The sequence below is a fragment of the Arachis hypogaea genome, chromosome 14 (genome assembly GCF_003086295.3).
Source record: "Arachis hypogaea cultivar Tifrunner chromosome 14, arahy.Tifrunner.gnm2.J5K5, whole genome shotgun sequence".
Taxonomy (NCBI): Eukaryota; Viridiplantae; Streptophyta; class Magnoliopsida; order Fabales; family Fabaceae; genus Arachis; species Arachis hypogaea.
The window spans coordinates 125237501-125248485 of NC_092049.1; the positions used below are offsets into that span (position 1 = coordinate 125237501).

The 10985-nt window shown below is 33.6% G+C and overlaps 1 protein-coding gene across 1 annotated transcript; it reads right to left on the reverse strand.

The window, feature by feature from the left end:
- Positions 1–6035: 6035 nt before the first annotated feature.
- Positions 6036–7594, reverse strand: LOC112744002 (uncharacterized). Its single transcript, XM_025793459.3, has 3 exons — positions 7223–7594; positions 6690–6836; positions 6036–6418 (listed from the first exon to the last, which is right to left on the reverse strand). The coding sequence occupies exons 1-3, from the start codon at positions 7484–7486 to the stop codon at positions 6275–6277; spliced, it is 555 nt and encodes a 184-aa protein (XP_025649244.1). The 5' UTR covers positions 7487–7594; the 3' UTR covers positions 6036–6274.
- Between the last annotated feature and the right edge of the window lie 3391 nt (positions 7595–10985).

A 10985-nucleotide genomic window follows, 5' to 3' on the forward strand; every position in this document is an offset into this window, starting at 1 on the left:
GAAATTAGATACATCATAATGAGTGGTGGAATTTTCATCATTTGAAACAAAATTTGCTTCATTTTCTTTGTCATCCCTTTTCAAGGATACTTGATAAAGATCAACTAGGTGCCTTGGGGTACGACAGGTACGTGACCAATGGCCCTTTCCACCACAACGGAAGCATTTATCCTCAATTGATATACTTTGTCCATTATTTCTTTCTTTATCCCACTTCTGGTAAGATCCTTTCTTGTGAACATAATTCATTTTCCTTCCATAATTTTTCTTGTTATCAAAATCTTGCCATTTACCTCTTCTGGGGTTATAATTTGCCGCATTTACTTCAGGAAATGGGACGGCGCCAACTGAACGCGCTTCATGATTTCTCAAAAGTAACTCATTGTTGCATTCAGCAACAAGAAAGTAAAAAATTAATTCAAAATACTTTTTAATTTTTTTTCTCAATACTGTTGCTGCAGGAGCACATTCGAGGTATGGAAGGTTGAGAAAGTTTTCTCTAACATATCGGGCTTGAGGAAGTATCACATGATTGTACCTTTCTTCAAGGTCTTTCCACAGATCTACAGGATCTTTTAATGTGGGATATTCATTTTTCAATCATACTTCAAGATGATGACGAAGGAAAATCATAGCTTTGGCTTTATCCTTCTAGGATGTATTATTTTCAGCCTTAATGGTATCTTCAAGATCCATTGAATCAATATGGATTTTAACATCTAGTATCCATGGTAAATAATTGTTTCCAAATATATCAAAAGCATTATATTCAAGATGAAAGAGTTTCGACATAATGAAAATTTGTTACCTGGAGTCTTCCTAAAATTTCGTTAGAGCTTCGTGCTGATAACGTGTTATAAAATAACTAAATAAATAAATAAGGAAGAGGTAACAAATATAAAATATAAAGAAAAGGAAAGAAGTATTGCAACATAAAGAGAGAGAGAATTGTTTATTGCTTTTGTGTGTGTTGTACGTAAGGCTATGAAACCTTATTTATAGCTGTACAAATTCAACCTCTATTAAAGATTGATCTTCAAATTTCTCTCTTGAAAACTTAAGCCTTGTGGGAAAATGGGCATCCACCTAGGCTATCTTATCACAACAAATTTGAATTAATTCTAAAATTAAATCGATTCAATATATAATTAGAATATAGTCATATACAATTTTATAAAGATTTAAGATTAATTCAAAATTTAAATAATTAGTTAGCAATCAATTCTATTAGAAAGATAAGATTTAGTTGTTTGGATTAGATTAGATTAGAATTCGAATAAAGTTATTATTTTTTTTTAAAAGAAAAGAATTAATTTTAGAATAGATTTGAATTATTATTTTAGTTATCTTACCCTTCTAAAGATAAGATTAGATTTAATTTTTAAATTTGAATTCTAGATAGAACTTAGGATATAAATAAGTGAACAAAATTTACAAAGTAGATCGAGCGGAGGATCTTCGGATTCCAATCTAAGATCTCATACCTTCATCTTCTTTTGCTTTAGTTTTCTTGTTATCATGAGTGACTAATTTTTTTTGTTAAGGGTTAGGAGCTCTATTTATTTTTTTATGGTTTATTAATCTAAATATTTTATTTTATTTTGGAGTTATGCATTGATCTATTTTTAAGACTGAGTTTTTGTTATTCATTCTAAAAAGATTGGAGATATTAAAAAATATTATAATTTAAATTCTGTTATTATTTTAAAAAATTTAATATCTGAATTAATTAAAAACTCTTTTTCATAACTTTTTTATTTGATTAGGAAAAGTATTTTAAAAAGTGTGCGCTATTGTTTTTCTTATAATTCTCAATTATTTAGGACTAACTTAAATACGTGACATATAGTTCAACCTAAAATTACTTTTGAATTTTATTTAAAACTAAATCAAAATTGTGTTAAACTTATTTTTTTAATCAATTGACCAAAAAATTGGCGATTGATTAATTAAAGATAAATTAAATTGTCAAAAAATTAAAATTTAATTATGCATTATTTGTCGTGAAAAGACCTTTACATGCATCAAAATAGATAATTATAATAGTTATAAAAAAATTAGATAAATATAAGGATTAATCATTTTGAAAAATAAACATCTCTAATTTTACTCTACGACTCAAATTTTTATTTCCAAGGTTTGATTGGATCTAATTAGAGATTTAATTAAATGTTATTCGTCTCAATTCATTAATTTTCGTAAGAACAATATTTATTTACTATGGTATTATTTGAACGTTCTGGTGCACTTACTAGTATTCGGAAGAGCAAATTCAATTTTCGCTCGTCAGGCCATATATGACGATAATGATAAAAAAAAATCTCGGTTGGTGTCATAGGTGAGTAGGTGTTCTTCTCTTTGGTCTCACCTCCAGCACTATTTCAACCTTTAACCAAGGCTCCGATCATTTTGATATACTCTTGTATGTTTCTTCGTCGTTAAATTTGTTATGGATAAGACTCCATCCTCAGCAAACATGGCACCAAATTCGAATAACAGCAGCATCAACAATTTGATATCAACACAATTTCTTTCTCAAAGAACATTCAATCCAATTCAAGACAAACTTGGAGAGAACAATCATAAAACATGGGAGCAACAAGCTCTTGCAGCCATAAGAGGTCAACACTTACAAGATCATCTGCAAAAAGAGAAGATTCCACAACAGTTCGAAAATCAAGAAAATCAAAGAGCAGGTATTGAATCTGATCAATACACACAACGGATTCAGGATTATCAGAATCTCATATCATGGTTGCTAGCATCGATGGATTCTGTCTTTAAGCCAAAAATGGTGGGGTGCATCTACAGCTATCAAATCTGGAAAAAGATACAAGCTTATTTTCAAGAATCAACAAAATTCAGAATTAAACAATTGAAGAATCAGCTTAATTAAAGGAATCAAGAAACATGGTCTTCCAGCAACAGATTATATTTCCAAGATCAAGACCATTGCAGACTCCCTAGCAGCCCTTGGGAAACCTCTCAAAACTGAAAAACAGATACAAGTCATCCTAGAAGGACTCAATGAAGACTATCAAATGCTTCTACTAACAATCAACTCGAAACCAGATTCATTCACACTATGTGAGGTTGAAACTCTTCTGTTAACTCATGAGGATCAGCTGGAGAAGTTCAGAAAAATAGAAACTGCAATGGTTCAGGCAAATCTTGCTCAGTCTTCATATCCAACAATTCCAAATTTTAATAGAGGCAATGGAAGGCGTAGAGGAAGAAGAAATGGTAGTAGATTTCAAAGAAGTGGTAGGTCTTTCTACCAATCTCCATAACCGCAATGCCAAGTGTGTAGAAAAATTGGTCACATTGCATGGCACTATTTTCACAGATTCAACCAAGAAATACCCCCACATTCACAGCCTCAACAATCAAGATTTGATACCTTTTGGTACAAATTCATCATCTGCTTCAGGTTCACAAGGCAATCCTACATCAACCCCTCTACCACCGCCAACATCATCCTTCCACAATCCATCAACATATGTAGCTGTACCTTCATCTATTACAGGCCCCTCATGGTATCCAGATTCAGGTGCATCACATCACATAACACCTAATCCTTCAAATTTGCTCTCTGGATCACAATACACTGGTTCTGATCAAGTCCAAATTGGAAATGAAATAAGTATCCCTATTACACATGTTGGTAATTCTATTCTATACTCTATTGACTCTAAAAGATGGTTTTCACTACAAAACTAATACACACACACCTGAAATAACAAAGAATTTAATTAGTGTTAGAAAATTTGCAAAAGATAATAAGGTCTATTTTCAATTTCATGCCACTTATTGTGTTGTAAAATGTGAATTTACTCGTAAGATTTTGTTGCAGGAATTTAGAAATAGAGGACTATACAAATTTGTGAATATTTGTGTTCCTCAATCAACATCTGGTCAAACATCTCCTTCTTTGTATTCATTGCATTGTTCTTCATTAGATTTGTGCCATAAGAGGCTGGGGCACTCAGCCTTCAAAATTGTACAATTAGTACTAAAACAATGTAGTATTTGCTTCATTGATATTAATAAAATAGATGTGGACTTTACCGCTAGAGTTTGTGAAAACTGTGCAAAGGCACAGATGCATAAACTATCATTTGTTAGTTCAGTTACTGAGTTTAATTACCCTTTACAACCAGTTTTCTCTGATGTGTGGGGCCCTGCACCACTAATTTCACACTTGGGCTACATGTATTATGTTACATTTATAGATGCTTATAGTAAGTATACCTGTACATACTTATTAGTGAATAAATCCCAGGTGTTTCATGCTTTTCTTCAGTATAAAGCATATATTGAAAATCTAATAAACTGTAAAATTAAAGAATTTCAGACAGATGGTGGGACTGAATATACCTCAAACTGTTTCACAGAATTTTTGCGTCAAGAAGGTATACATCACAGATTCTCATGCCCATATACTCCTGAGCAAAATGGCTTGGATGAGAGTAAGCATAGACATATAATAAAACAAGCTTAGCTATGCTTTCTACAGCTTTCATGCCTCTTACATATTGGGATGAAGCTGTCATTAATAGGCTTCCATCATTGAATCTGTCAAATAAATCCCCTTATGAACTTTTTTCAACTAAACCAGATTATCATTGCAGTGAACAACAAACACCTATTGCATTGAACATATTCCAACATAATTGGAGAATACCCACTCGTCACACTACATTGAACTCAGTCGTTGTCAATGACTGCCTTTTCTCCTCCTCTTTAATAAGGTTGTGGTCGTTATCTCCTTTTCCAGCCAATTCATTTTTAATTTTATTGCAAATCAATGTGAAGAGGTCATGAAAAGGTTGAAGAGGTCAAAACAGATTCTGTTGAATTAATAACAGATTCAGTTAGGTAGTTGGGTGTATAAAAGGAGCTCCACTAGTTGGTAGAAGCTCTCTCTTGGTTTTTACTTTCAGTTCTGATAAGCTTCCAAGATAAGCACAATTTTGTTCAATTACTGCATCAATTCAGTTCACATTTTCTGTTTCTAAAGAGCTACTTTTTTGTTCTTCAATTCATCAGTATTTTCATTTCCCTTTAATATACCTAAATAGGTTCCTAAGGACTTTTACATCAGATATTTTTGTTCCCAAGAAAATTTTATTACGTTGAGCTCCTTGAACTTTATAAAAATAAGACATATATGTCCTTTTGTCACACTTTTAAAGACTTATTTGTCCAAATAAAAACAACGGATTTGATGAAAGTAGAGACCTATATGTCTTACTTTTATAAAGTTTAGGAACATCAATATAATAAACTTTTCTTAGGGACAAAAATGTCCAACGTGAAATTCCTTAGAGACCAATTTAGGTAGATACTCGTGATTTTACAACGAATTTTGCAACTTCTCAGTGACTTTTTAAATACTGTATTACTGCATATATAGCTTTGCTATTTATGATTTTCATGAATATAGTTCTGTATGGACTAAATCCCCATTTTGGTCGTTGAGATTCATGCGATTATCTATTTTAGTCCCTGAAATTCAAAATTACCTATACTGGTCCTTCAGATTCAAGTTTAGGCACCAATGTGGTCCCTCGACTTTTTACGGTGATGACTAGGCAAACAGAGTGCTCAAATGACACCCTTCCTACCACATTGGATGATGGATAAACGACGTCGTTTATCCTTAGCACCCAAACAAGTCAGAAATGTCGTCGTTTTGTATATGAAGGGAGAAGAAACGATGGAAACCTAAAATAAAGTATTCGTCTTCTTCTCTACGTCTACTATTCTTCATTTCTAACTTGTTTGGACGCCAAAGGTAAACGATGTCGTTTACTCATCATATAGCGTGGCAGGGAGGGTGCAATTTCAGCACTTCGTTTGCCTAGTCATCGTCGGAAAGAATTGAGGGACTATATTGGTGCCCGGACTTAATCTGGAGGACCAACATAGGTAATTTAAAATTTCAGGGACCAAAATGAATAATCGCGTGAATCTCAAGGACCAAAATGGGAATTTAGTCGTTCTGTATGGTATGATTCAAAATGTGCGAATTATTTGAGACTGAATATACATATATATAGGAAAATATCGTTCAGGGAGATTTATATAGCCAGAATGAATCCAATGCTTAACAACTATCCTTGAATTCTATGAAGTTTGTTTCATATTTGAACAATTGAGCTGACAATATGCACTATTATGATTGTCAACCAAAAAATTGATATAACTATGACAATTATCAATATATACTTTGGATCTACAATTGAAATGAGTCTCCACAAATGTTCATAAGTCATAACCTCGCAATTGGGATGTTATAGAAGGTAGCATGTGCAAGATACACCAAACTCCCAGATTTCTTCAGTTTAAATTCTAGTGAAACCACAGTCAAATTTCTTCCACTCTTCACTACTGACGCTTCAACTAGCACTTCTTCCTGCACCAACAGTATCAATACAAATCCATTTTATAGAAGAAATCAAGTGAAAAGGGCCATGGACATGGTGGTTGGTAAAAATTGATAATTGATCCTTATTAATATGAACTAAGGTATAAGTTTAGAGTCATCAGTCATCTTTAACACAATCAATAAGGCCTAATGGCACTGATCCATAAAGGTCCTCTAATTGCATGAGAACAAACTATGCAGATGCAGTTGAAAATTATATTGATGCAGAAAGAATCAAATTTCATAGCAGAGAAATCACATTTGTTGGAACTCCAGAGAGGTAAGAAACACTCATTTCCCCAAGGAAAAGTTCCTTGTCCTCAGCAACAACAGTTCTAGCACAAGCAGTAGCTATCATTTCAGTCAAAGATCCAACGGATCCTCCATGCAACGTTCCATAAACATTCTGCAATTCCATTTAAAAGGGAGAAAAGTAACAATATGAAAATGCCCATCTAAAATTCTGCAATATATATTGTCATATACTCCCATTTCAGCAGAAATTGCAACCATTCATCAATTGACTGCAACCACTGCATATGTTTCAAATCAAGCTTATTAGGTTCCCAAAATCCATCTTAAAATTCACAAGTACTTCACGTTATTGATTCAATCAACAAAGCAATTTAAAAGCATAAGAATAATCCTCTCTCAAGAATACTCTGCTCTCTTTAAAAGTGTGCCCGGATACAAGTTCTGTTTTCCTTTTTTTTTTTTCTTTTTCAAAAATAATCTAAGGTACCAAAGAGAACAAAAAGAAAGAAATTAAGAAGAAAGGGGAAAAGAGGGTACAGAGATGGAGGGTTTGACGGAAAAGGTGCAATGGATGCTCCCTCTCTGAACAGTATGGACCTCGATGAAGCTGCCATAGAAGTGGGAGATGAAGCCATTGGTGTCGCAGCTCTTAGGAATGGGCTTTGCCATGCCCATGTCGGCGAGGTAATCCAGGGTGCGAGAAAATAGTTGAGGGTCAGTTTTGTTGGAACGGGAGGTAGTGTAGGAGGTGGGAGACGGTGGTCCGGTTTCCGCGGCGGAAGAAGGTTTAGCTGCTGCCATCGGTGGATCTCAGCTTCTTATTTGTTGGCTTTAAGTCACCGACAAATATGGAAGTTCTTGCTTCCAATCTCGATAAGTGTGTGTTAGTTGGTTTAGATCAGTCTTTTTTAAACGAAAAAAAAATATTTTTATTCAATTTAAAATTTACTTGAATGTATTTTAAAAAAAATATTTTCATTAAAAAAAATAAATTATTATTTTTTAAAAATTTAACAATATCTTGCCAAAAAAATAGAAGTAAAAGATGTTTTTTAATATTTAATTTTTTTTTTAAAATTCTATTCAAATGTAAAATAATTCTTGTTTATAAGTAAAAGAAATTTTAAAAGATAAAAAATAAATAAATACTTTTTTCAAAAGTCAATCTAAATTGACCCTAAATTTTTAAAGTGGTTTTCAGATTGGATCCGTTCACCAATTTTACCTTGGGTTTTCAATTGCACTATTTTAGTCTTTGAGATTGAACTCCGAGCTCCGTAAACGTTTTCAAGCCTGTTTTCGACATGAATAAGCAAATTGAAATGCTGATCTGGCAAGTCACTGACCCAGTGGCGTTATTAACGACTATATGACTTGGATATGTGGTGACTTCCCTATCCCCATTTATAAACCCTAAACCCAATCTGAAACCAATCTTCTTCTTTTTCTTCCACTTCTGCTTCTTCTACTTCTTTTTTCCATCCTGATCCCCTTCTTCTTCTTCTTCCAAGTGTATTACTGATCGCAACAAAATTTGTGCCAAATGATAGGTGATGCTAGTCATACAGTAGGAAATTTGAGCTGCTCCTCTTTAATTGGGAACTGGACAAGAACATCAGTGCAGACCAAGTCTGGAAAAATTTCGAAATGGTGTGGATGTTGCCTTGTCCTTAGGTGATCAGGGACTGAAAAGCATCTTAACAAGCCCTTTCTTGGATGTCCTAATTATAATATAAGTGGGTTAAATTCATATATGTATGGTTGCTATTATTGTGTTCCAAATTGGTAATTATTTTTGGATTATTGCAGACTAGTGAAAAGAGATGGTACGGGTTATTTGTTTGGGCAGATTCTAGGCAAGAAGATGTGGCTTGAAAGCTGATAATCAGGACGGTGAACTGAAAATGAACTTGACTTGGAGGCTAGAAAAACTGAAAGCAGTTGTGAGAACTCAAAAAGTTTTAATATAAGATATGGGTTTAGTATTATTGTTAGTTCTTATTTTTGTGGTAATGTTGTTGTTCAAGGTTTGAGCATGACATGAATTTGGCTTGTTGTATTCTAGCATTTGATTTGAATGCTTAGAAAACAAAAATTGAAGACAGAACAACTATATAGTCAATAATTAAAACACTGTCATATATAATTTATCAAAATACCATAGTATGCATATATTTAAGGTCTTGAATGTTTTTCACATTACCAAATTGACAAAGCAAACATCAAAAGTGGAGCATCACCCTTGTCTATGACCATTGTCATAATAGTTTTCCAAAATAAAAACAAACTCAAATTTACTAATAACTAGCTAACATCATCCCTTATATATTTATAAGAAACATCATCATTTTTTCTTGGTAGCTTGAATCCTGGAATTGGTACAAACTTCATGAAGTTTGCCAATTTTAAAGTTGTAGGTGAACTGGCTCTCTGCATTGGATCCAAGTTTGCAAAATTTGCTGGAAGAGATGGTCTTGTTCTAGTTGCTAGTTTTATAGATCTTGTTAAAAGCATCTAATCTGATTCAGGTAATTGCAGCATTGTAAGCAAAAAGTAAATAAATAAATAATGATACACATGAATGTTAAATAAAGTAATCAAGATAGTTGGAGAATATGTGGTTCCACTTTTCAGTGTCTTCAGGTTCAAAGTATGTTGGCTGAGAGAGATCAATCTCAGCAGGTTGGACTTTGATTTCAACTATGCCAGTAGCTACATGGGCTTGAGGATCTTCGACAATAGGAGTAGGATTAGCACCATCATTCTAAGGGTTAGCATCTTTGGAATTAGTAGCAGGATGATTATTAGTGGCATTAGTAGAGTTTGCTTCAGCACCCATAGCATCTTTGGCATCATGTGCTGCTTTTGCTGCAGCAATAACAACTACATTTGCAGCTCTCTTCTTTTCACATCCTCCCTTCATATGATTTTTTTGCAGACAGTATTTGCAAGTAAATGGTTTTAATTATCTTTTTATTGTAGTGCTTGCCTTAGACTTCTTGTTAGAACCACTGCTTTCATCCGCATCCTTCCTTCTTTTTGTTTGATGCTTCCCTAACTTCCTTTTCACCATGGATGCCAATGGCCTGTTATATTCAGAATGTTCCCATAAAGGTTGGCCATAATAGGGTTTATATGGTGGCTTTAAGTGATCTTATAAGTGATCTTGTGATGCGTGTGCATCTTTAGTATTTTTCCTTCTTGATTTCAATTGATTTATTAAGAATTTCTGTTAAATAATCAATGAATTTGAGGTTAGAATGAACATTACTTTGATTAGTTTTATTTCATTACCTACAGAAAATTTTAGAAGAAAGACAGAAAGAAACAGAACAAAAAGGAGGATGGAGAGCAATAAACAGAAAGCTCCTAGAAACAGAAAGCTCTTAGAAATAGAAGAAGCCATGGAATTGTACGTGAACAATACGGCGTACTACGTGAAAGAAAAAAAGGGATCTGTGCATATGCATAAAAGACTATCATTTACCATTTCACGTAGTACGTGGGCAATTTCACGTACTACGCAGCAGATGTACGTACGCACATAGGTGTACGTACGCACAACAAGGAAAATTTTGACAAGTGTGCGTACGAACACATGTGTGCGTATGCACAAGTTGATTTTCGCATATAACGTGAAATATCCCACGTACAACGTGAAGAAGAAAAGAAGGCCAAATTGAAGAAAATTGGCTCACGTACAACGTAGCCTATTTCACGTTGTATGTGAGCCCAACAGAATACGTTCCAGGCCAAAAGAATGCTTCCCTTGGTGCGCAAGACATGTGGGATTTCATACACTTCCCAGGGCCTCAATTCAAGCCATCCAATTATCCAATTCTTCATCAATTCAAGGCTTGAATCGAAGTCCACTAATCTCAGCATTAATTGAAGATTGAAAATAGATAAAGATTGGAAGTTCTGCTAGAGACAATCATTAATTAGATAGATTTGATTCTGTTTTGATTTTGATTCTGTTTTAATTTGAATTTAAATCTAAATTAAGGTTAGTATTTAAGGGAAAGGGGGACACTTTGTTCAAGTCTCTCTTCTTCGGCACTTTTGAGTTTTATTTTCTTAAAGATTTCAAGGACGAGCATGAGTTTCTAATTCTCCTCGGTTAAGGTTAGGAGCTCTGTTAGTTCTATGGATTAATGCAATAACTTTTCTACTTCTAATTGATGCAATTGATTCCTCTTTAAGAAACGGTTTTCATACTTCATCTCAAAGGGTTTGAATATGTTGGGAAACAATTCTTCTTTGACTTGAATTTTCCTAATCTCTTGGAAAAGTGATTAAT